The following is a 25,218-nucleotide window of genomic DNA, read 5'->3' as shown; positions in this document are numbered from 1 at the left end:
GCGGACCGCCCGGGGTCCGGCACCGCCAAGGCCGCGAGCGTGCCGGGACGGCCCGGGGGCGGGGCCACGCGGGGCGGGGCCGCCTCCCGGCTAGTGTCCGGATTGGTCCGCGAGAGGCCGGGGGGGGCGCGCCGGCTCTCCATTGGCCCCCAGCTTGCAGGGCGGGGCCGTCGCCAGCCCCGCGCTCCCGCCCTGGTCCCTAGCCGGCCGAGCCCGCGGGGCCGGGTCTTATCAGCACCAGCAGCTGGCGGGCTGTCCGTGCGCGAGCGCCCCGGCCCAATTCAATGGCCATTGTCCGCCGGCCCCTTTGTTCAGGAGGCGGCCACTTCCTGCGGGGCTGGGCTGGGGCGCGCGGGCAGGAAACGCTCCAAGCCGAGCGAGGCCCAGACGCCGAGGCCGCCCCAGCCTGGGGTCAGAGGCTGCGGCCACCTGCCCGGGGCGTCCTGGGCTTGGGGCCGGGGGCTCCGAGCTGAAGCGGGGTTCAGCTGGGCTCAGCTCAGCCGTCTTCTCTGGATCTGTCTGCCCGTGTGCACGGTGGGTGGATGAGCCAGAATGTCCCCTCCTGGGAGGCAGGAGTGGGGCTGGGCTCCTGAGACCAGGTGCTGTAGAGCTGAGGGAGGGGCAGAAGGAGGAGAAGGATCCCCAGGCAGACGGGAGCCCTGCCCAGGTCTGCTCTCTTCCCCGATCCCTAGCAGGGGGTGACAGGCTGGAAGAGGTTAAGAACAGCATCAGGCAGGACTCAAGTTCCAGGGGACGGAAACCCAACTGCCACTGCCCCCCAACAGGAGGAGGCAGGACAGTGGCAGGGTAGGGGAGTGAGGGAAATGCCCCAGGCATCCCCTGCTGTGGACAGGCCGTCTCCCTGCGGCCCTGATCAGGCCTCCGGTCCCTGGTCCCCTCTGCTCCAAGGCTGCCCACTCACCAGGCCCGACGGGCCAACCCTGTGCAGCACTCCAATTGGCCGGCCTCGGCCACATGCTCACAGCTGGGAGTGGGGTCTGTGGGAGTGGGTGGGAGACAGCCCCAGCACCACAGCTCACCAGTCCTCACCAAGCCAGGGAGGCATGGGTAGTCACAACCTCTGCTCGCTCTCCCACCTGCGTGGTGCGGACCTCTTGGCCAGCCTCCAGCCCACCCCTCTCCCCTGTCAACGCAAATAATACATAACGAATCTATAAATCAAAATTGGAGTGAGTTCATGAGCCAGATCTGAGGACTAGCCCGGGGTCTTCCTTCCCCAAGGAAGGAAGGGCACCAAAGAAGTGGGGTGGACAGCGTGGTTATATACTGTGAAAGAGCTGGCATCATATATGATTGGAATGTCCTGTCCACAACAGTCACGAGATTGCCCTGCTGGCACAGCGATTGACACAGCAATTGATGGACACAGCAGGTAGCAGGTCTGCTGTCTCGAGCTGGATGGTCACAGGGTGGGCTCAGCAATCAATTCCCACCCTAGGGAGAGATGCTCATCCTTAAGGCAATGTCAGTGTGGGAGAAGTTGCATCTTTACCTTAAGGGCATCATTCTTGTCTTTGGGACACAGCGAATGCTGAAAGCAGTTGTACAATGCATGCTCCACAGCCACATCAGGCCCTTTTGGAAAAACAAGGTCGGGCTGAATTAGGTTTACACCAAATGGCTTCCTCATATCCTCCAATATATCCTATTGCTTGCCATTAGTTCATCACCCCAGTGCCCTAGCATCTCTAGCAGTTCCTTCCTCTGAAGCCCCCATGTGGCCAGCCCTGTCAAACCCTCCCCGGACTCAATCCAGCTCAATCAAGAAAACCACCACGGGTATTTCCAGTGTCGGAATCTAATATGACAAGTTGGTGACAAAAGGCTTTGGAGAGCTGGAGGAGCACCACGAGGTCAGTCAGGCAACCCAGAAAGCCAGTTCTGCAGGAGGCCACCGCCCGAGGTCAGAGGAACTGAGGGCAGACCCCTGGTCGCTGTGTTGCTGCAGGGCTGGGCTGCTTGGGCAAGCCTCGCCCCCTCTGAGATCCTTAGCTATAACACGGATGTCAGCAGATGAAACGAGGTGTCTGATGGGGAGCACCCAGCACAGCACCGGAACTTAGTAGGCACTTTACAAAGAGCAGTGAGCGTTACGAAGGCTCTGGGCACCACCAGGGAGAGAGGGCAGCCATGCCACCCCTGTGCCTTGGTCTGAGGAGCTGGAGGTCACAAGGTCCAGGAGAGGTGGTGGGGGCCTGAACTTGAATCCATCTGAGAGGCTGATGCCAAGTGGGGATCTGACATGAAGAAATTTGCGAGAAAACGCTGGTGAAGAATCAAGGCGGGGCAGGAGGAGCGGGCTGGGGGGGGGGGGGCGCCTCTGCATCCCTGTCACACTCCATCGTTCTGCTGGAGGCTGGGAGCATCTGAGACTCAAGGCCTCAGTGCCAACACCATGTGGTCCAGAAGGCAGCAGCCGGGCCACTGTCAACTGGGCTCCTGCAGCAGGATGTCCGAGTGGAGCCTCGTCATGTAGTCATGCAGGCCAGCCCTGCACCGGTGTCAGGGATGCCCAAGGAGAAGAGCTGTGTGTTCCTTAAGCAAGGCAGTGGGTCCCACTGTCTCTGTGCTGGGGGGACCTGGAGGGGAAGGGTGGGGATTTGGGGAGCTGGCGTGAGACCCCAGAGCTGCAGGAGAGGGTGTCTGGCCACAGCAGGGTTGGTGTGGGGGTGGCAGAAGCCTCAGGAGAAGGCAGGAGGGTGGTGAGCCTGGCCCAGGAGAGACGAAGAGGACAGTGGCCGTGGGAAGGGGCAGGGGGCTGGGGGTGGTAGCCAGGCGTCTTATGGGTCACATGAGCCCCTGGGCCTCAGGGTCTCCAGAAGGGTTGAGACCCAGAGGTCAGGAGACAGTGCCCTGGAGAACCCATCAGAGTGGGAAGGTCAAGGCGAGGGGATCTCCGGCAGGCCCTGGGAAGGGATGAAGAGTCAAGGGTAGAGGTGGATGGAGAGAACCAGCATCTTTATTCTGTTTCCCCGAAGGGGACAACTCAGCGTAAGCCCGGGCTCCGCGTTTGTCCCGGCTGCCCTGAGCTTGCCACCCTTGTCTGCCCCCCATGGCTTCCTCTCCCACGCCCTACGGTGGGGCTGCAGGGTCGAAGGTCAAATCTCCACCCAGGCCCGGCTCTCACAGCTCTTCTCCAGAAGGGAAAGCCCCCAGGGGGGTCCCTCAGGATCCTCCTGCTACCAGCAGGGACTGTCCCCCCTCCCTGAGCAGGTCAGACATCCCCTGGGCCCTGCGTCTGACCACCTGGGCCATTCAGGACTGCCTGCTACCCAGGTGGGCACCAGTGCCTTCAGCCTTGGCCTCTGTGTGGTGGGCTCCTCGGCAGTCACCGCTCAGCCTCCCCATATCCAGGAGCCCCCAGGCCACCCCGCCCCTTGTCCAGAATGTGGAAGGGGGCTCAGGCATTGCAGTCTCTACCCCTCCCTCAAACCTAGGACCCATGGCCTGCCCTCACCAGGCCCCCCTTAGTGCTCAAGCCCATGGGCACCCCATCTCTGAGCTCTTGGGAACAGAGACCCTTTGTCCCCGAGAAGCTCTCCTCATGTCCCCCATGGTTGGCTCCTGCACAGCTGTTAACACTCTGCCTGGGGCCCCCTCCTCCAGGAAGCCCCCGTGTCGTCTCTGAGCCCTGGTGCTGCCTGTCCGGCTCCAGCCCCTCCGCACGTGGGCAAGCTGCTGGGGCTGGAGCTGAAGCACGGGAGGAGGGCAGGGCCGGAGGACAGCTGGTGGGCCCTCGCCCGGCCCTGGGGGCCAGGGGCTGCAGGGCTCTTGGGGCACCGAGCCCTGGCAGACTTGGCTAGAAGCTCCTCTTTGTGGGAGGTCTCGTGTGAATCACCCCTCAGGCGCAGGCACAAATGCAGGAAATCGCCATTCTATTAAACTCTATTTTCTCCCACAGAGGGGAAAGTCTGTCACACGAAGGTCATTGTTCCCCGGGCTGGTGTTTTCCGGGTGGGCTCGGTCTGTGATGGGGCTTGCGCGTTCCTGGGGCTCCTGGCTGAGCTGTTTCCCTTCGAGACCCAGGGGCGCCTAGAGGTTGGGAATGTGGGGCCTCCGTCCAGCCCCCAGCCCCAGGGCGACACCAGAGCCAGGGTCTGCACTGTGTGGCAGCTGAGTGAGGTCAGGCTGGGGTTCAGCATGCCGCCCACATGCTCTCCGCCTGCCTGTGGGCCTCCAGGTCCCATCCAGGCCCTGTTCTAACCTGCCTGCCCCCGCGGGAGGGCCACCCCAACCCTGTCCTGTGGCCCCTGCAACCTTCCAGCCCTGGCCAGGGGCTCCTGCCAGTGTGCCCAGTGCTGCCTCCCAGCCCCCAGCTCAGCTCGGCTCTGCTTATATGGGCTACTCTGTCCCGGGGGGACCCTGCCACTGTTGGGGACAGGGCTGGGCAGGTGGGAATCCAGCCTCTGCCAGGCCCCGGGGGCACTGAGGGGCAGGCAGCCTTCACATGACCCCACCCCTGCCCTGGGGCCTACCATCGAGTCCCAACAGGGGAACACGGGGTACCATGGGGGAGAGGGGCGGTGGCATCACCCGCCTTAGGTCCCCTGCCCAGGGGGCGACAGGTGCATGAGGGGCCGCCACGAGCACCCTGGGCAGCATTGGAAGGACTGTGGACAGCAGGCGCCCCTCTGTCATCCTGGGGGCCCCACTGAGGAGCCGGGCCGCTGTGGGGGCAGGTGCAGGGCTGCCCTGCAGGAGCCACAGACCCCAGGGCCCACCCAGCACTGAGCCCCAGATTAGAGCCAGACAGGTGGGGGGTCGGGGTACATCGCAGGCTGGAGGGCAGGCCTGGGGGGTTGGGTCTCAGGGCCAGGCTGCGCATCGGGGCCCTGGTGGCCAGGGTGGGGCAAGGAAGAGGCCCCGCCCCTCCGCCTCCAGGTCTCCTAGCTCGGTGGCTCCACGGTGGGGCCTGGGCGCGCGGGCCAAGGAGGGATTGCCCCCCGCCCCCAGCAGGCACACATGCGCTCACACGCACGCACCTCCACTGTCTCCGTTCCCTGCTGAAACGCCAGTCAGGAACAAGACAGGCCGACAGACAGACAAGGCCAGATGAGGTCTGTCCACACAGCCTCGAACACGGCAGGTGGCAAGAGGCGCCGCCCGGCCCCTGTCTGCGGGTCCACCCCGGGGGGCGAGGCGGGCGGAGAGAAGGCAGAGCAGCGTGGCCGCCACTCTGGGCGGGGCGGACCCGCGGACAGAGACAGGGCAGACCCACGGACAGAGACAGGGCCTTCGAAGATGAGCTCCGGCCGTGGGAGCCACAGGCTGCGAGGGAGCAGGCGGAGGCCGGGCCGACTCGGGCGGGGGCGGGGCGGGTGGCGATGGGTGGAGCGGGGGCAGCAGGCGCGCGTCTCCCTGAAGGAGAAGGGAAGGGAAGGGGAGGAGCGGCATCTCCGGGCAGCAGCGTCTGAGCCCCCGGCCCCGCGATGGCACGGAGCGCCCCCCCACGTGCTGCGGCCGCGGACCCCGCCTACCCCTCCCGCTGGCGCCGCCTCCCCGCGGTCCTCGTGCGGGAAGCCCTCGGAATCGCTTCCTACTCCGTTTGTCTCTCAGAGGCAGTTGCCCGAACAGAACTGTGACGCCGTCGGCACGCGAACGCCAGGCAGGGGCCCGGCTCCTGGACGGTCCAGGAAAACGTCCCCACGCTGGCCCGACGGGACCCCCGCGAGGACCCCGCGAGGCCCGGCTCATGTGTCTCTGGATCCTCAGGTTCTCCTCCTTTGCAGGAACCTGGTGGTCTCACCTTGCCCCTGATCGCATGTCTGCTGAGGACAGGAACGAGTGTGGGACGGTCAGCGAGGGGTCCGTGCAGGGTGACCGCCCCTCAGTGGTGTCTTCCGTTAGAAGGCGCGTGCTCTCTGGTTGTTTTTCTTGTGTGTATTTTTTTATTGTGGTAAAATACACCTAATATAAAATTGACCCTGTGACCGTTTTCAGAGTCACACCCAGTGGCATATTGGTGCACACTCCCTGTCCACCTGTCTCCTATCGCCCTCTCCTTCACTCCAAGTGCTCTGGCCACCCCAACTGGCCACCAAAGATGAGTGTCATTCTATGGCCAGGCCAGGCACGCTGTTGCCCCCGGCCCTTTGCACCTGCACTGCTCCTCCCAGATACCTATTCAGCTGGCTTCTATATTTAATCCAGGCCTCTGCTCAGACAGCATCTCCCCAGAAAGGCCTCTCCATTCGCTCCCCAGTGCATTCCCTGTCCCCACCGTGTTCCGTCTCCCGCCCAGTACTCAGCACCCTCTGAACATATCTGTGCATATTTGCTTGCTTGTCTGTTGTCCCCCCACTGCAACAGAAGTCCCAGGAAGGCTTGGGCTGCTCTGTCACTGTTGTACCCCCAGTGCCAAGAACTATGCCTGGCACATAGTGGCTGCTTGCTCAATATTTGTCAAATGGATCGATGAATTCAGAACAACATTCTTGGTGATGCCAACACAGTAGGGATGGGAGAGAGTTTGCTGAGAGGACAGAGGAAGGGGACGCGCGGCAGAGCCAGGTCCTGTGTGGGCACTGATATGCGCCAGCAGAAGGGGAAAGGGCAGAAATGTGGGTCTTAGTAAGTTAAGAGCAACTACCAAAAGAACAAACAGAGTGTCACTGTCAAAGCAGCAGATGGAAATTTTATTTATCCAGTGGAATGTCAGGATGGAGGAAAACAAGGAACGAAAAAAAAAGTGTTCAGTAAATAGTAAACCCAAAATCAATGGCTGAACTGAGTCTGAACATAACAGCAATGACAGTAAATACAAACAGGTTAAACTCAGCGATCACAACCAGAGGCTCAGAATGGAGGACAAACCCCCCAAACTAGGACTACACTGTCAAAATACACTTAAGACAGCAGGACACACAACGCTTGAAAACAAAAGATGGAGAAGTTTCAACCAAAGGAAAGTGGGGGTAGTTATTTTAATAAAAAAGAAAATAGATTTTAAAGTAATAGCATCTTGACGGACAAAGAGATACCAATACTTGTGAGATGAATAGCAGATCAAAAAACCAGAACATATATGCAACTAAAAGCACAGCCTCAGAAGACAGAAAGCAACAGAGGACAGCCGAGCTGACAACTGTCGCTGGAGACGGAAACACTCCCCTCCTCTCAGGAACCGACAGCTCAGGCATCCACAAGCAAGGACGTGCACGGTCTGGACGCTGCGACAAATGGCAAGAGGCACGCTCTCTTCTAGTACCAATGTGACATTCTGCAAATCAACACGTATCAGGTCCCGAAAGAGGCCTCAGGACGGCTTGCGAAGGGCGGGCAGCCACACTGGGGGTAAGCGGACAACGATGCAACGCCTATGATGTGCTGGAGGAAAGTGATTTCCAACCTGGAATTCCACACTCAGCCCAGCTATCATTCAAGCGAGGGTGCAATAAAGGCCTTCTCAGACCTAGCGGTTAAGTTCCGCACGCTCTGCTTTGGCGGCGCGAGTTTGGTTCTCAAGTGCAGACCTACACCATTCACCTGTCAGGGGCCATGCTGTGGTGGCAGCTCTCGTACAAAAAGAGGAAGATTGGCAGCGGATGTTAGCTCAGGGCGAATCTTCCTCAGCAAAAATAAATAAATAAATAAATAAATAAATTAAGGCTTTCTCAAAGAGGCAAGATGTTACAATGTATCTTCCACGCACTCTACCTCAAGAAGCTACTAAAGGATGTGCTCCATTCAAATGGGAGTGTAATCCAAGAAAGACAAAGGGCAGGCATATGGACCCCCAGTGTCTAATGCAGGAGCCAGGGGATGTGAGTCCCAGGGGGTGGTGAAGGGAGATGTCTGCAGGACAGCTGTGCCCCTGTGAGTGCCAGCCACCCAGATCAGAGTGACACAAGAGATGGCACCTCTGGGGCAGCTGAAGATGCAGCTTCCCCCAGGAGCATATGCTTTGACTGATGCCTGACCTACACTGGAGGACTGGGACAGGGCCTGGTGGGTTCAGAAGCAGAAATGCAGGGCCGCCCATGCCCCAAGCCCTGCCAGATGCCCCAGCCCTGGAGGCCTGGGCGTCCCTGCCCACTGATGGCCCCAGAACTGCTCCTAGAAACACTCAGGGAGGCTGAGGCCAGACCCTGACCCTGCGCTCTGCCCAGCTTCTCTTCTCCTGGAGCCTTCAGCTGAGCAGTTTGTCAAAACAAAAGAGAATATATAGCTCGGGACACACCGCAAACACAGAAAGGGGTCAGAAGGGCCGGGGACGGCACACAGTGTCCGGAGGGGGTGACTGTGGTGCGGGTAGAGCCCCAGCAGCTTCCAGGGTGCCAGACCTGCGCTATTCCATGACCTGGCTCCTGTGTGGCTCTGTCACTATTATTCTTTAAACTGTACATTATACAAATACATTTTTTTATATTCTTCTGCATGTCCGACACATTTCACTGTTTAAAAATCAATGGTGCTCCTTTGCCCTGGCGATGATCCAGAATTCTCAGAGAAAACAGGACAGAATTCATGATGCAATGAAACACTTGGGACCCGGGGATCGGCCTGCAAAGGAGGCCTGGCTCCCAGGGAGGAAGTCTGGACACAGGCAGCCCCGGTGAGCCCACGCGGAGCCCAGGAGACACGAGTCTCTCCCAGGTAATGTGCACACCCAACACCACTCCACTCCACATGCCTGCATTGGCTTTATCACACTCGTTCTAACATTTGTAAGGAAAAATGAAGGTCGATGATAAATAGTTAATTTTGAAAAACCGAGGGGAAAGCAGAGGGTGGAGCTTGAGAGTCAGAGATGCAGGTGTGCCTTGAAACCACAGCGGTGGGACAGGACGCCGGCGTGGGAAGCGGCAGAGGGGCAGAAAGGGAAGCCTAGAAGCTGACTCCCGCCTGCCTGTGGGTCTAGGCTTCTCTGGAGAACCTGAACTCTGGGCGGGGCCAGCGGACACCCCGTTTGTGCGGCCTGCTCTGGAGACACTGAAAGGCCCAGAGAAAAGACCCCTTGGATACCGAAACCTGGGGCCCCCACAAAGGGGCTGGTTTGCAGTGCAGCCCCTCAGTCAACAACACGCCACCCCAGACACAGACAGGGCCTCTTAAACCCAGATTAAATGAAACAGAGACAGCAAGGGGGGACCCCCCGAGGGTGAAAACATGTCCAGGAAACAAGGATGCATGAGGGAGAGAGCAGCACGGACTCCACAAGGTTAAAAAACACGGCAGAAATGTGAACAAAATGGGCGGACTGAAGATAAAATTGAGAACTGAAGGAGAAAGAGACAGAAATAAAAGAGGAAAGTTAAGGAAACCTCCCACATCCACATCCGCGTAATCCAGCATCCACCAGCTGGACTTCCAGAGAGAGGGGGAAAGCAAAATGATGATAAAGGCCTAACATACAGTCCCCAAACCAAAGGGCACACATCTCCAGACCGAAATGGTCACCAGCCACCTGGCCTGGGGTCGAGAAACCCAGCCGGAGACAGGACGCCACGGATCTGGGGACCCAACCACGCCGAGAGAGAGACAGGTGCCAAAAAAGGTCAGGAAGGGGCTCGGCGGTCACCACGACACCAGGAGCAGCCAGCACCTTCATCGTGGGAAAAGGATTTTCAAACGAGAATTAACCACCGGTCAGACGGGGGGCAGGGTGAGGGGCGGGTGACGTTTCCTCACAAGCGAAAGGTCCCAACTAACAGGCTTTCACGAGGCATTTCCAGGACGAGGAAGGTGTGGGCCAGGGGACAGGAGGGCATGCGGGACCCACGCAAGGAAAGGAGCTCATCAGGGGGACGAGGGGACTCCACGACCCTGGAGAAGGGAGCGCGAGGCCAGGGTGGCAGGAGGAAGGCCGCTGTGGGACGGCGGGGCCCTTGCTAAGGAGCAGCAGTGGCTTCTCCAGAGAAGCAGGACAGATGCACACGTATGTGTTACATTTATCCACACAAAACAGAACAGATATTCAGATACGGATACATCTCTCTCTATATAAATTTATTACAAGGAACGGGCTCCCACGGTGACGGAGGCTGAGGCCCACGTCCGTCTGCAGTCGGCCAGCTGGAGCCCCCGGAGCCGGCGGCGCAGTTCCAGCCTGAGTCCGAGTCCGAGTCTGGAGGCAGGAGACCCACGTCCCAGCTGGAAGACCGCCCGCCAGAGGGCAGACCCCCTTCCTCCGCCTTTCTGTTCTGTTGAGGCCCCGCGACCCGGTGAGGCCCCGCCCTGGGGAGGGCGTCTGTTTACTTAGTCCACTGATTCAGATGTGAATCTGGCCCAGAAACGCCCTCACGGTCCCCACTAGAGAGTGTCCCATGAGGTGCCTGGGCCCCTGGGGCCCAGCCGAGCTGACACACAAATGCACCACTGAGGAAGGAAAGGAGTCATTAAACCAGAATGTAACGCACGGAGGAAATGTGAGCACAGCGCCCTTGTTAACATGCCACAGAGGGCACATGCTCATGAAGGGGGAGGACACCCACACTCACCCAGCCAGAGATCGTGAGGTGCATGTATCCGGAGAGACATAAAAAGGGGTGTGTGCACGTGTGTGTGCACGTGTGCATGAGGGAGAAAAGTGAATCCGCCAGGGCTGAGAGGCTGAGGCAGTGGACGCCCCTCCCATATCCCCTCCACGCCCACCTCACCTCCTCCCCACAGGCCCAGCAGCTGGCCAGGGTATGTGCACCCTCTGTGGTGTGTGCTCAGGAAAGGCGATGTGCCCTGTCCCCTGGCCCAGACCTTGGAGCTGAATGGTCATTGATGCTCACAATGGGGGCTTCTGGGCAAGGGTTTCCTCCTAATTGCAAAACAGACACCCCTCCCCTTTACTGATGCCACTGGGTCTGTGTGCAATACCTAGGTCACAGCAGCCACGTTGTGACCATGAGGACGAGTGGGGGGCAGACCTGCTGTGCATGGTGGAAGTGCTTGATGGATGCTTCCAGGCCTCCTCCTTCCAGACTTCCCAAGTGACACGACTTGACATCTGAGGCTGGGTCACGAGAAGCCTTGCCTAGTGACTGTGCACTGGGGGAGCTGGCTGCCATGGAATAATCCCATGACTCTGAGACCACCATGCTCTGAGGAAGCCCAAGCTGGCCACACGGAAAGGCCACACGCAGTGAGACAGCCAGCCAGCCCGGGCTGTTCCCGCCACCCACCTAGAGTGCCAGACATGGGCCGAAGAAGCCGTCCTGGACCTGAAGCCCCACTGAGCCTGCTGAAGTTTCCAGCCCCAGCTGCCACCTGATCACGACTGCAGAGAAACCCCAAGGCTGAGGGGCCCAGCGGAGCCAGGGCCAGCCATGGACCGAGGAAAGAGTAGTAAACGGGTGCTTTACACCATGACATTTTGGGGTGCTTTGTCACACAGCAATAGATAACCAGGACGTGGGAGTCAATTTTAAGGCCACAGGGCCGGCACCCCCTCGGCTGTCCTCCCGGGGCCAGGGTTCAGACAGCATGCGCAGGGCCCAGCTGCCCCTCCTCCCCTTTGTACTGCCCCTGGGGAGGCAGTGGCCGCATCTAGAGGGGGTCCACAAGCAAGGAAGGAGTCTCGCTGCCTGGGATGGGGTATGTGTGGGGGGCAGTCAGCAGGGCGGGCTTCTTGGGGGAGGGGAACAGCAGCTGGCTCCTGAGGTGGACGAGGAACAACCCGAGACAGCGCGTGGGGCAGGTGGACAGCCCCGCCCAGGCCAGCTCTCCTCCGGCCCCAGGAGCCTGGAGGCAGGGGGCTGGCCTGACCTAGGCCCTGGCCGCCCCCCACTTCCCCACTCGGGCTTCTCTGCCTTGCCCTCCTTCCAGAGCCTTCTCCCTTCCCAGCCATGAGGCTCCCCAGAGGCGTCTGCACTCTCCTCCCACTGCCCGCGCAGGGGTCCCCAACCTCTTCTGTCCTCCTCTCGCTGCTCCGCCAGGCAGCCGTGACCGCCAACCTCCGTCCTCAGGGCCCAGCCTCTCTTTCCCTGCAGGCCTGGCCCCGTCCCCGGACGGCCCGCTCTCGGGGTGGCGGTCAACGTCCGTAGGGGAGCCATCCGCTCGGCTCATCCTCCTTAGAGCTGCACCGCAAAGCCCCCTGCCCCGACCATGACGTCCCAAGCCCCGAGCACCGGAGACCTCTTCGGCCCGTCCCCTCCTGTCACGCCCGCCCCCGCCGGCCCGCGCACCCGGCCGGTCCCCACCCCGCGCGGCTCCGGCAGCGCCCAGCCCACGCGCGAACCCCAAGCAGGGGATACCTGCGCGCCCGCGCGCCCCGCCCCCGCAGCGCGCCCGCCCCGCCCCGCCCCGCCCCGCGCGCACTGGGCATGCCCAGAGCCGGTCACGCGCCCGCCCGCACGAGCCCAGCACCGACCCTGCCCGCGTCCGCCCCCGGCCCGGCCTGCCCCGCGCGCCGCCATGGAACGCATCGAGGGGGCGGCCGTGGGCCGCTGCGCAGCCTCGCCCTACCTGCGGCCGCTCACGCTGCACTACCGCCAGGTGAGCCCGCCCCCGCGCCCGCGCTTCCGCGGCCCGCCGCCGGCTCCGCCTCCGCCGGGAGCCCCGCCCACAGCACTGGCGTCCTGGCCCCGCCTCCGCCGGGAGCCCCGCCCACAGCACTGGCGTCCTGGCCCCGCCTCCGCCGGGAGCCCCGCCCACAGCACTGGAGTCCTGGCCCCGCCCCCGCCGGGAGCCCCGCCCACAGCACTGGAGTCCTGGCCCCGCCCCCGCCGGGAGCCCCGCCCCTCGCGGCCTGCCTTCCCGCCAAGCGCCCGGGCTCTGCGAGCCGTCCCGTTCGCAGACCCGGAGGCCGCTCTAGTCGGGTCGGGGCCCGCGCAAAGACGTTCGGGGGACCACTCATCCCTCCAAGGAGGCTTTGCTGGGCCCCGACCCTTTTTGCAGAGGGCCGCGTTGGGTTCCCCTGGCATCAGGAAGAGTTTCCTGGAGGTGGTGGTCTCCGTCTGGGCAGAGGAGGAAGGGGAGCGCAGCAGGGAGGCCGTGAGGGACGCAAGAGAGGGAGCCGGATGGGCACTGGAGAGCCTCCCAGGTGGGCTTCCTCTGAGCTCGCAGGCTGCTTCCCAGGGCGTCCCCTCCTTGGGCCCATCACCCCATCAGCCGGGGAGCAGGACCACGGCTGCCTCCCTTGGACCCAGGGAGGTTCACATGGAGTGTGTGCTGGGTGGCTGGGAACCGGCTCTTTGCAGTCGGCCCCCCCTTTTGCTTGCCCACTCCATCTGCCCCAGCGCGTTCCTCCATGCCGTTCAGACGAAGAACGCCCTTCAGCCCCTCAGTCAGGGCAGGTGATCCAGGTCTTTGGTGCCCCTGGACCTGCAGTGTCCTGTCCCTCCTTCCTCTCCGGGCCCCTTCCTCTCAGCAGCCCTGTGAGGCCCGCCTGGCCCCCAGCCTGGGAAAGCCCTGCACCCCTCACTTTCCCTGTGGCTGTATCCCTGTTGGCTCCAGGGCACAGGGATCGTCCGTCCTGGGGATGGACCCACGATGGCACTGGTGGCTTGGGGCAGAAGTGGGGTTCAGTCGAGGGACAGAGTGGCGACATGGAGGTCACTGCCCTTCTGCCTGGCGTTGGCCTGAGCTGGGGATGCCTGATTGTGGCTGCATGGCCCCCAGGGCTGGGGTTCTGGGGGGCAGCAGGTAGGGTGGTCCAGGCACCTACCTGCTGTGGCCTGGGGCTGCAGCCCTCTCTCCGCCACGCCCGTTGAAGCGTGCACGGGTCCTGGCAGACAGACAGACAGACCCACCCACCAGAGGCAGGGCACCCCCTGTGGCCCTGGGAGGGATGAGCTGTATGCACACTGCAGTCCTGTTCCTCTCTCCCAGGACCCCCGGAGGATGAGCCAGGCCTGGGCCCCTGTGGGAGGGGCTGCCTGGGCCTCGGTGGCCGTCCCTGGACCTTCCTCCGCACCTTGTCTTGGCTGGAACCAAGGGTCTGACAGATGTTTTGGTCTTGAGCCAAGAGGGTCCCTGAGACCTGCATGGGTGACACTCACCCTGAGGGAGGCAGGGGGCAGAGCAGGCCCATGGCCGACTAGGGGGGGCAGGCCTCCCCTGGAGCCCGTCCTGGGTGGGTGGCTTGCCCCGGGGTGGCCAGACTGCAGGCAGGCCCAGGCTTGCCTCCCTGGGGTGGTGCCTCACAACAGCCTCCCAGGTGGCCCGGCCTGCACGCCACAAGGCCTCAGCCCTCCCTTCCCCTTGGAAACCAGGGCCCTGCCACCCCTCCAGGACACCTCTGCCTCAGGCCGAACACAGACCAGTTCTCCCAGGTCCCCTCTGACCAGCATGGGGGTCTCTGCCTGTGAGGTCCCCTCGCCTGGATGTCCTTCCCTCACTTCTGTGGGGCCTGGTGTTGTGTCGCTTCTTCCAGGAAGTCCTCATGAAGTCTGTCCCTTAGCATTCTCCCTCTCTGCAGCCCCAGTTACGCTTTCTGTCTCTGGCGCTCAGATCCATGTCCCTTTTATGACCTGGAGAGAGTCCCAAGGCTGGGGCTGGAAGCTCGCCAGGGCCTCAGGGCTGACCCAGTGGTTGAAGGCAGGTAAGCTACACATGCTGGCGAAGTGCAGCCACAGGGCAGGGCTGCCGGTCCAGCTCCGTCCACAGAAACCCCTCGGGGAGGGGGCGGGGCTGGTGGAAGGGCCACTACCTGCTCTTACCCCCAGGATGGGAGCCCGCCTGGGCTTGCAGTGGCCAGCTGGCAGGATTGTGGGTCCCTCCCATCCCCTGCCTGCTGAAACCCCGCTAATGTCAGTTCTGGCTGCCCCCAGGGGACCCAGCCGAGGCCCCTGCCCCACACGACCCGTTCAGTTCATTCACTGACTGCTGCCTGAGCCCTGAGAGCCCGTCAGGGCTGGGTGCCGGGGGAGGGCAGGGAAGCAGGCTGGTGGAGGGAAGTGACAGGACAGCAGGACCACAGGATGCGTGAGAGACAGTCCAAGACAGAAACCGGGCTGGGGAGGGGGTTGTCCCACTGTCCAGTCACCATTGTTGAATCACCGTGTCCTGCAGCGTGATCTCCCGCCCAGCTCGGGCACCACCCCACCCCATCCACTCCTGCTGCTGGTGCTCCTTCAGGAGGCCGGCCCCGGCTGCCCTCCCATCTCTCTCTGTCCGCTGGCCTGAAGGAGGGTCAGCGGTGAAAACCTTCTCTCAGCTCTGCCCACTGGCACCCTCCCTGCCCTGGCCCTCCCCCGTGCCCCCACGGTCCTTCCCATACTTGGTGACGGCGTACATCTCTTTGCAGCTCCTAGTGCTCAGCCTGTGCCCGGCGTGACTTAGGCTCTGCCTGGTGCGCCTTTGCCCGCCTTTGCCCTTGTTTTCGGCCTCACTCCTGGAGAACGTCAGGCTGCCCTTGACCTCCCTGCCCAGCCCGGGCCGCCACCCCCTCCCCCGCCTGCCACAGCTCCTGGCTGCTGTGGGCCCAGGCCATGGGCAGGTCTCCCTGGGAGGGGCTGGTGCAGTGGGTCTGCTGGTCTCCTCAGCTCCCAGAGCACGTCCACCCAAACCGGCAGCTCCCTCGGTGCACCCTGAGCGCTGCCTTGCCTCTTTCAGAACGGCACCCAGAAGTCCTGGGACTTCATGAAGACACATGACAGGTGAGGGCCCAGCTGGCTGGGCTGCTGGGGAAGCCCCAGAGAGATGTCCATGGGGACACTGGGCCCCGGGCTTGGAGCCCCACCCCTGCCTCTGCATTCTGCACCCCTCCTGTCTCTGAACATCCCCACCCCGAGTCTTCACTCTCACTTTCCTTTCTGAAGGGTCAGCCGAGGCCTGGAGGCCGAGCTGGCCCCCGGCGTGGGCTGCTGGGACCATGGTAGCAGGCAGGCCCCCTTGTACCTGAGAGAGACCATCCAGGGTGCCCTTGCCCCCCAGCATCAGGGGAATGGCTGAGCAGCGACATGGCTTCAGGAGTGTGGCTGGCAGGCAGCTGGCCAGCGGGGGCCACATGTCCCATCAGTTACCCGGCTTCAGCTGCTACCACCCCTGACCTGCCCAGCTGCCTAACGTGTCCATCCCCACCCCCTTCCCCCAATCCTGCCAATTGGAATACAGCGGGCCAGGGTCCCAGCCCGACTGTGTGACCCCGCGAGCTCTGGCCCTGCCTGGGCCTCAGTCTCCCCATCTGAGCAAGGGACCCGATTTTCCTGGGCTTTTGGGAGAGGAGGTGGGCCAGGAACAGGAGGGTGGTAGCCAGGGGCCCCAGGGAGGTGAGGTGGCTTCTGCACTGAGGTCTGTCCACCACCCCCTGTCCACAGTGTGACCATTCTCCTGTTCAACTCTTCTCGGAGGAGCCTGGTGTTGGTGAAGCAGTTCCGGCCAGGTGAGGCTGGCAGGAGGGGGAGGGGAGCGGGGGGGGGGAAGGGGAGCTCTGCAGGGTCACTTGCAGGCCCCTGTGGGCCTAGAGTCAGAACGCAGATGTGGGGAGAAGCTCCAGGGGAAGCTGAGGCCCCATAAGGGGTCTGGCCTGGGTGGGTCACATGGGGGTGGCCATCGCGTGGCTGTAACTGTGGCCTGCCCTCCCTCCCTGCAACCAGCTGTGTACGCCGGCGAAGTGGAGCGCCGCTTCCCAGGGTCCCTGACAGCCGTGGACCAGGACGGGCCCCGGGAGCTGCAGGCGGCCCTGCCCGGCTCGGCGGGGGTGACGTTCGAGCTGTGCGCCGGCCTCCTGGACCAGCCGGGGCTCTCGCTGGAGGAGGTGGCCTGCAAGGAGGCCTGGGAAGAGTGCGGCTACCGGCTGGCCCCGTCTGACCTGCGCCGGGTCGCCACGTACAAGTGAGTGGGGCTGGGCCCGAGGTCCTGCAAGTGTGGGGAAGGGCACCCTGCCGTCAGCGGGGCCCCGAGGATGGGACTGGCTGCCTGGAAGGCAGTGAGGGGCCTGTTCCCGGGGGCGTGCAAGCAGAGCGATTCCTCCTTGTCTTTCAGCGTGGGGTTGGGGGAAGATTGGATAGCGTGTACCTCTGTCGAGATCCAGGCCAGAACCCAGGGCTCGTGGGGCTGGTTCTGGAGCATGCTCGGCCCGTGTCCCCCCACCGCGGCCTCTAGCCGCCAGGGGCCCGCTCCGGTGGCAGCTGCTGCCGACAGATGCCTCTACTTCCTGTGGGATTAAGCACGGGGCGCTGGGGGTGGGGGTGAGTCACACATCTGCGGTCAGACAGCGGCTCAGGAATGAGGCAAAGGCTGAGTCCTGGGCCGGGGGTGGAGCAGGGGCTGCGGCACTCCTGGGGAGGGGGCACTGTGGCCTGGAGCCCCGACTTCAGGGCCTGCCCCAGCAAGCCCGGGTGCCCCCCGCCGCACGCTTCCCACGAGGTCTGCAGCTGGGGCCATCTTCCCAGGATGGGACGTTGGAGTGAGGCCTGTCCCCTGCCCGAGGGACACTGTAATGGGCCCCTGACTGCCGTGAAGCCCGGGGGCAGGAGGAGGGTCTCACATTGTCCCTCCTCACGCTGAGCACCCACCGGCCCCTGGCAGCCTTATCCAGAGGGCGAGGGCCTGCTCTGCTGCGGGGAGGGCCAGGGGGCTCTGCCTCCTGTCAGCCAAGCACGGGGGCCACTCAGCGTGGGGCCCTCGTCAGGGTCTCCCCCTGGCCTGGGGGGGCGTGGTTGGAGTTGACCTCCAGCCCCAAGAAGGAGATGAGCCAGGGTCTGCAGCCTCCCCATTAAACATGGCATTTCCATGCCAGACAGTCAGCCTTCTTGGCGTTATCTGCAGGTGTCCACTGTGTGGCCCCCGAGCCTCCCAGCCCTGGTGCTGGGGGGTGGGGAGAATCCTTGGAGCCTGACCGGGGGTAGGGGTTGGGCCAGTGGGCGGGCAAGGAGGAAGGTGAGTGGGAGGTGTCCTGGAGGGGTTCGGGTTTCCCCGGAGTCGAGATGAGCCTGGGTGGAGTTCTGGCAGCGGGCCGCATGGCCAAGTCTCGGGGCAAGTGGATGCGCAGCCCCAGCTGCAGTGATTCCACAAGCAGGGCCTCTGGGCTGTGGCCTGATCCTGAGGGTGCTGGGGAGCCAAGAAGGGTTCTGGGCAGGGAGCAGCCTGCTCAGACTTGTGTTTTGAAGGTGAGGGGTGGCTGTGAGGAGGCAGGACTGGACAGCACTGTGGCCGCTGTGTCTCAGGCCAGAGACTGGACAGACAGCAGAGCTCATGCTGCCCTGTAGCAGGTCCATGGCTTCCTGTCCACGGCCCCAGAGGTGAGTCAGGCCACTCACCTGCCAGCCTCAGGTGACACGGTGCAGGCACTTGTCTGAGATTGCCCAGCTGAGGACGTGATTGAGTGAGGATGGACAGGCAGTGCCTGGCCAAAGGCCACGCCCGTCTCCTTCACAAGCTGGCGGAAACCGGGACTAGAAACCCCACGGGCTGGCCATCAAAGGCACAAGCCGTGGCTGCTGGCGGAAGTGGGTCACCAGGAAGGGTCCGAGGGAAATAAGGGGCTGGAGAGCGGAGGAAGCAGCTGGGCGCGGTTAGTCTGGGTGAGGGCTCCCCTCCTGGGGGGAGGGGGCCTTGGGGACTTGGAATGGAAGCCCCTTCAGCTTGCGCCCCACATCTCCAAGGGCAGCCCTCCACCCTGTAGGCCTCCGACCGGCCTTGGCCAACCTCCTGGGGTGACCTGGGGTCCCCCTTATCCCCTGGATATCTGCCCAGACTCCCCCTGGTTCCCTTCTCCCCCTGCAAACCCGTGCTTGGCCTTTCCCCTCGGGTTCTGGAGTGCAGACTGGCCCCTCCACCATCCCCATCCTCATGGCCATCGCTTACCACGGCTGCCCACTCTTGCCTCCCTCCGGCGCAGTCTGGGCCACTACCCACTGAGTGAGGGGACTCCCTCACGCCCCTCTCCAGCCTAGGACCAACGGGGACCTCGCCCCCATCCCACCACCACCGTGAACCCTGGCCGCTTGCCCAGGCCACCTCGTCACCTGCTGTCCCAGCCTGGAACTGGAGTCCTGCAGGGCTGGTGTGGGGAGCCGTCACAGGCTGGGGCCGCCCTGGCTGCTGGGTGTGTCCCTGCCTCCAGCCAGCCTGGAGCCCTGAGTCTGTGCTGCAGAGTGACCCGCCAGGCACTCCAGGGCTTCCAGCAGCACCTTTACAGTCTCACAGTGGCTGTGGGTCAGCAGTCTGCTTAGGGGGGAATTGGGTCCTTTGCTCATGGCCTTGCCAGGCTGTGGTCAGGGCGTTGGCTGGGACTGTGGTCTCATCTGGGGCTCAGGGTCCTCTTCCCCGCTCACTGATTGTGGCAGAATCCAGCGCCTCATGGCTGTGTGTCTGAGGACCCCATTGCCGGGCTGGCTGTTGGATGGGACCATGGTCAGCTCCTTGAGGCCACTGGCAGGCTCTGACTGTGTGGGCCCCTCACAGCGTGATGGCTTACTTTGTCTTCAAGGTCGGTGGGATAGTGTCTCTCTGCCTTCATCCGTCTCTGACCTCTAAACCCTTGCCAAAGAGCTCACCTGATTAGGTCAGGCCCACCCAGGATAATATCCCTTTTGATGAACTCAAAGTCAACTGATTAGGGTTGTCAACTGCATTTGCAGAATCTTTCCACCTTTGTCATGTGACATACCCTAATCACAGAAGTGATACCCAGCATGTTCCCAGGCTTCCTCCACACTCAAGGGGAGGGGATTACCTGGGGTGTGTACACCAGGGGTGGGGACCTTGGGTGTGGGATGGAGCATTCTGGAGTCCTGCCTACCATAGGGCTGGAAGGAGCAGAGTGGAGAGGGCTGCGGAAGGGACAGGGGTGGCTGGCGGGGCCTGCGTGGGTGGCTCAGCAGACTCTTCTTGACCTGTAGGTCTGGCGTGGGACTGACCGGCTCCAGCCAGACCATGTTCTATGCGGAGGTGACAGACGCCCAGCGGGCGGGCCCGGGTGGGGGCCTGGCTGAGGAAGGCGAGCTCATTGAGGTCGTGCACCTGCCCCTGGATGGCGCCCAGGCCTTCGCAGACGACCCGGATGTCCCCAAGACCCTCGGTGTCATCTTTGGTATCTCGTGGTTCCTCAGCTGCGTGGCCCCTGGCCTGAGTCCCCACTGAGACTCCAGAAGGTCTGGACAGAGGTCGGTGCTGACCACTCACCCTGCAGACCCAATAAAAGCTTGTGTCCCTCCAGCCTGTGTCCACAAGTCCTGAGCTGTGATGATGGGCAAGTGGGGGCACTTGGGAGGGCTGGAGTGGGGCCAGGGAGGGTGGGGATGGGGGCTGCCCCCGGCCGCAGAATGAGGCAGCTGGGTCTGGAGGAGGAGGCTCGCACAGAACTGCAGGCTGTTGGGAGGGCACGCGCCCCCTGCTCCTGGGACAGGTGCGGGGCCCCTCCTGACTGCAGCTGCACCAGAGCCCCGCTCCAGGAGCCCAGAGCCACCGCTGACCTGGGTCTGGTGCCCCCAGTCGCCCCTGTGTTCCCTGGGTGGTAGGAGGTCTCACTCCGTCTGCCGGCCTGTGTGTGGTGTGGCCTACAGACCCCAGAGGACTGCTGCCCTGCACACTGGCCTGTCCCGAGGGTCAGGGACTGCGTGAGCAGCCCTCCGTGACCCCGGAGCACTGAGGTCACAGGAGGGCTTGCCGTCCACTCAGCGAGGCACCCAGGTCGGCCTCCGTACCCACTGGGCTGGCTGGAGCCCGCTGTGGGGAGCGTGTGCCCATCACCACGGTCAGGGGCCTTTGCAGGCCCTGCTGGGCCATCTGTTGGGGGTGGGGGCCCAGTGTGAGGGCCAGGGGGCTTCCTGGAGGGAAGGGTGGCAGCCTGGCCCCCAAGCCCTCTGCTCGGCCCCTTGGGCGGTGCCATGGGGAGCGGGTTGGGGGCAGCCTGGGTCAGGGCCTGCTGACCCTGCAGAGGGTGAGGTGGCCAGGGAATGCTTTCCCCAGAGGCAGGTGGGGACGGGGCAGCCGGAGTGACCGGGAGCTTTGCTGGGAACTGGACTTGGTGCCCTGTGCCCCAGTGTCCCTGGGACTGGGCCCTGGGCGTGAACAGTGGAGGACCCCGGGCCAGGACAGGCTGCCTCTGGGTCCCGCTGACACCCCACTGTCGGGTAGGGGTGCCTCACCTGGGCTGAAGTCCACAGGCCCTTCTGTCCCCACCTACCCTGCCCCAGGCTGACCCCAGGCAGGCAGGTGCTTGTCCTGTGTGGCGTGGGGGGGCAACCCAGGTCCCTCCCTCCCTGGTGGCCTGGGGGCTTCTTGTGGCTGAGTCCTGCTGCGAGCAGCAGCGCAGATGGCCCCTAGGCCTGGCATTCGAGGCCACCCTGAGGAGGCTGTTCCCAAGGGGCCCACTTCAGCGGCACCACCTGTATGCAAATGCCGGCTGGGACTCAAGTGTGGCCGTCCAGGTGGGGCCTCCTGGGAGCCCAGCCAGGTGAGTGACATGCTGCTGGGGAGGGCCCTTGGGCATGTGGTGTGGGTCCAGGGGGCCACGGGGCTGTGCTGCAGTGTGTCTTGAGGGGCCCAGCTCCACCCTGTCCAGAGGAGGCCCCGGCAGCCCCAGTGCGTCTGGAGAGTGAGTCTCAGGGCAAGAGCTCTGCCTAGCTGGGCCACCCTGCCCTGCCTCCCTCCCTTGCAGCTTCCTGATGCCCACCTCTGGGCTGGCCTGCAGGTGCTGCCCACTGTCTCAGAGGGACCTCTGGTGGGCACTGGGTGGGGCCGGTGGCCCTCTGTGCCCTGGGGACTGTGCCGGGCTCCAGACTGGCGGGGGTGGGGCGGAGGACAGGCCCCTGGACTTGGGTGTGGTCCAGACCCCTCACTCTGCTATGCAGTCCGATGGGGCAGGTCAGCAGGCACGGCTGCCTGGCCTAATGGAGCTGGCATCGATTTCCCGGCACTGGGGGGGGCTGTAACCGGAAACTCCCCTCCCAGGCCGCTATATTTAGCACCGCAGAACACGGGCGGAAGCACCACTCACTCCTGAGCTCAGCTGGCTCTGTCCAAACCCTGGGCAGCCTCGTCCTGAAGCCCCCTGGCCAGGCTGAATGGTCCATACCCTGTCCCTGCCTTGTCCAGCACGAGCTGAGCACCCCCCCTCCCCCGCAGAGCGTGCCTGAGAGAGCCCCTGGTGCTGGGGAGCTTGGAGAGGGAGCCCCGCAGGCCAGGGGCAGGTGGAACTGGGAGACTGAGGGGTGTTGCGGCCCAGTGGGCCCCAGAATAATAATGGAGGCCTTCCTGGAAGAGGCGGGGCAGCCTTGTCCAGCAAGAGTAGAGGCAGGAGCCCTGGCCCCCACTGGGTACTGGGTGGGGGGTCCAGGGCTGCCAAAATCTCTGCAAGGGGAGACCCTAGGAGGAAGGAGGCCCAGCAACCTCCAATGCCCACTCCTTCCCCAAAGCACCCGCCTGCCTGACTTGAACCTGGGCACCATGAGGTCCAGCCTGTGGCTCCTAGAAGGCAGCACAGGGACCGTGAGAGGGAGGGGGCTTCCGTGCCCTGCAGGTGGCACCGTGCACAGGGAGGTGGGGAGCCTGTCCCATAGACAGGTGTCCTGGGCCTGCCGACCCCTGGTACTGCCCTGATGCTCAACCAGCTGCTCTGGGCCCAGGGGAGCCGGGTCCCACCCCCAGAGGGCCTGGCGGGAGACAGATGGAGCCAGGCCACTGTCTCCTGGGCTTTGCCGGGCAGGCGGGGGCTCTCTGTCTGGGAGGCAGGGCTGGCCGGTGGGAAGGGCCTCAGGGAGGTTAAGCTTCAATCTCAAGACGCAGTGAGCATCTCCCACTGGTGCCTCCAGGCCAAAAGACTCCATCAGAGCAGGGAAAGAGCCTCTGCCAAAACGCAGCAGCTCCTGGAACGGCCCACAGCAGGCCCTGCCATCAGCCACACTGCCCGTGAGCTGGCCCAGGCGGTCCTTTCCTCCTACAGCCCACAGCTGGCCGAGAGCAGGAAGCTTTGGAGGTGGACGAGGGAGGGGCACGTGGGGGGTTGTTCTCTGGACTCTGCCTCTTACTGACACTGGAATTGCCCCTTCCGCAGCCCCTCTGCTGCCAGGCCTGGCCCGGCCACTGGCTGCTCTCACGGCAGCATGGCAGTAGCCACTTATGGCCTCTGGGCCCCTGACCTCGCCCCCTGCTGCCCCTCCCCCTGCAATCATGCAGCCCAACCGGGGTTCAGTTGCTCGCTGTGACTTCCCGTTTGTCTTAGCAGGAAGACTCCAGTCTAGTCAGGGAGGCCCAGGGCAGCCCGGGGTTCCCTGTCACCATCAGCCTCACCTATGCCCCTTCCTCTCTCTGCCTTGGCCATTGTGTCTTTCTCATGGGGAAAGCCTCCCTCAGCCCCAGGGCCTTTGCATGTGCTGGTCCCAGCTCCTCACCTGGCTGGCTCCTGCCTACCCTCTGGGTCTTAGCAGGTCCCCTCCCAGCTTGTCTGTTGGCCTCACCCTTACAGTTTGTCACGCTGCATTATTTGTCTAAGTTCTCTGTCCACCCCTGGACTGGGAGCCCCCGAGGGTGGGCAGGGGCTGTGTCTGCCTTGTTTACTGCTTGGCCTGGGGCCACCCTGGATAGTGGGGCAGTGGGCATGGGCACAGGCAGGCAGGGATGGAGACCTGGACCCCTGGAACTGCGGGGGCCCCTCTCCCCTCCTGGGGCCTTGGGTACTAGGTACCCACCCCTGGGCCAGAGCAAAGAGGAGAAGGCGTCTCAACAGCGAGCCCCCTGCCCCCACAGGCGGTAACTGCTGCCCACCCGTAGGACCAAAGCGGCTGCAAGGCTCTGAGCACAGCGCGCATTCCCTTATTTGGCGGGGGTCGCTGTGTGTGGCGGTGCCTGGCTTGTGTCTGCCCCCCGTCCAGCCTACCGAGGGGCTCAGGTAGGGATGGGCGCTCAGAGTGAGCAGAGCCAGGCTCATCCCTTCAGGGGCCCCCAGCTGCTCCTGCAGGCCTGGATCCTGGAGGGGTCTGCTCAACAGGGGTGGGCAGTGGACCCCGTGGGGGTGGCATTCCCAGGGCATTGGGCCCCTTGGGCAGCTGCATCGGCACATCCTAGTGAGAGAGAGAGCAGTGTGTGCCCTGAGTTCCTCTGCCATGCCCCCAGCCCCTGAACTTGGCCTCTTTCAAAGCTCTCTTTCTCCAGGAAGCCTTCCATGCTCCCCGCCCTCAATTGTGGCCATGACCAGCTCCAGGCAGAGGGCCGCACTCCCAGCGCCCAGCCCAAGGCCCCAGGCAGGTTTGCCCAAGGAGCCAGGGGAGAGAAGACAGTACAGCTATCGTGGGGACAGGGCCCTGTGGACCATATCTGGATCCCTAAAGGCCAAGGTGACCTCCAGCCCGCGAAGGGACCCTATTTGGAGGGGAGGTGATGCCTGGAGACAAGGAGCCCTTAGTGTTGACTCCGTGGAGGGGGGCGAGGTTACCGCGGAAGAGGGCAACAAAATGATGACAGAGCGGTGGGACGCGGGGGCCTGGAGACCAGGACAGCAGGAGGAGCCTCTTTCGGCGGCCCTCACCGCGTCCTTTTGGGCGTGCACCCCCGTCCTTTACTCCCGGTCTGCCCCGGCCTCCTGCCCCAGCCCGGACGCCGGCCTGGGCGTTCCTCGAGAGGATGGCCTGGCGACCCCTGCGCCAGCGCAGAGCTGGGCACACAGCCTGCGCCGGGGAGCATCTGCTGCCCGGCCGCCCGACCCGCGAGCCGCGCGCCGGGGAGGGCAGGGGCGTCGGAGGGGAGCAGCGCCCCCTGCGGCCGGCGTGGAAGCGATAGGAGCGGCGCGGAGGGGGCCTTTCCCGAGGGAAGGGGGGCGCGCAGCGGAGCTGGGCCCGGCTCCGGGCGAGGGGGGGTGGGGGTGCGTGGGAGCCGAACCCTGATTTGTGCAGGAGGCGGCATCTCCCCTGGGACCGCGCCAAGCGCGGCGGCGGCGCACTGATGGGAGGGGACCACGGCGGTGACCTCAAGGGGCGCCCCACCTCCTGGCTCTTGACACCCGGCGGAGCCCGGGCGACGGGAGGCCGCTGTGCAGCGCCGGCTCCCGCTCTCCGGGCTGGGCGGAGGCGTTCGCCGAGGCCCCGTGGCCCCGTGCCCCGGGAAGCGCGCGCCGGGCCCGGGCGCTGGCAGGAGGCGCCCTCCGCCGCCTTTAAAGCCCAGGCGCCCCCGGCCCCCCCCCCAGCCCCACCCCGCGGCGCCGCCCCGCCCCCTCATGCATATGCAGGTGCGCGGGTGACGAATGGGCGAGCGAGCTGTCAGTCTCGTCCCGAACTTGTTGGCTGCGGGCGCCGGGAGCGCGGGCGCGCAGAGCCGAGGCCGGGACCCGCCGCCGCCGCCGCCGCCGCCGCCGGGAGGGAGCCGGGCCGGGCCGGAGCGCGGCCG

The 25,218-nt window shown here is 64.0% G+C and overlaps 1 protein-coding gene and 1 long non-coding RNA gene across 8 annotated transcripts; both read left to right on the top strand.

The window, feature by feature from the left end:
* Positions 1-9,493: 9,493 nt before the first annotated feature.
* Positions 9,494-10,956, top strand: LOC139079212 (uncharacterized). Its single transcript, XR_011532583.1, has 3 exons — positions 9,494-9,608; positions 9,980-10,184; positions 10,835-10,956. It is a non-coding gene; the product is annotated as an uncharacterized lncRNA (long non-coding RNA).
* Positions 10,957-12,257: 1,301 nt separating this feature from the next.
* NUDT14 (nudix hydrolase 14) lies at positions 12,258-20,055 on the top strand. Of its 7 annotated transcripts, none has more exons than XM_070592848.1 (6): positions 12,263-12,447; positions 14,404-14,494; positions 15,508-15,551; positions 16,212-16,276; positions 16,491-16,728; positions 19,740-20,055. In XM_070592848.1, the coding sequence occupies exons 3-6, from the start codon at positions 15,535-15,537 to the stop codon at positions 19,978-19,980; spliced, it is 561 nt and encodes a 186-aa protein (XP_070448949.1). In that variant the 5' UTR covers positions 12,263-12,447; positions 14,404-14,494; positions 15,508-15,534; the 3' UTR covers positions 19,981-20,055. The 7 variants fall into 7 exon arrangements, with proteins under 7 accessions (XP_070448945.1, XP_070448949.1, XP_070448947.1 ...); XM_070592846.1 differs by having other exon boundaries at positions 12,272-12,447; positions 14,372-14,494; XM_070592849.1 differs by having other exon boundaries at positions 12,310-12,447; positions 14,372-14,494; positions 15,438-15,551.
* Positions 20,056-25,218: the final 5,163 nt, after the last annotated feature.

Source organism: Equus przewalskii, chromosome 25 (genome assembly GCF_037783145.1).
Source record: "Equus przewalskii isolate Varuska chromosome 25, EquPr2, whole genome shotgun sequence".
Taxonomy (NCBI): Eukaryota; Metazoa; Chordata; class Mammalia; order Perissodactyla; family Equidae; genus Equus; species Equus przewalskii.
This window is presented reverse-complemented; position numbering and strand designations above follow the sequence as displayed.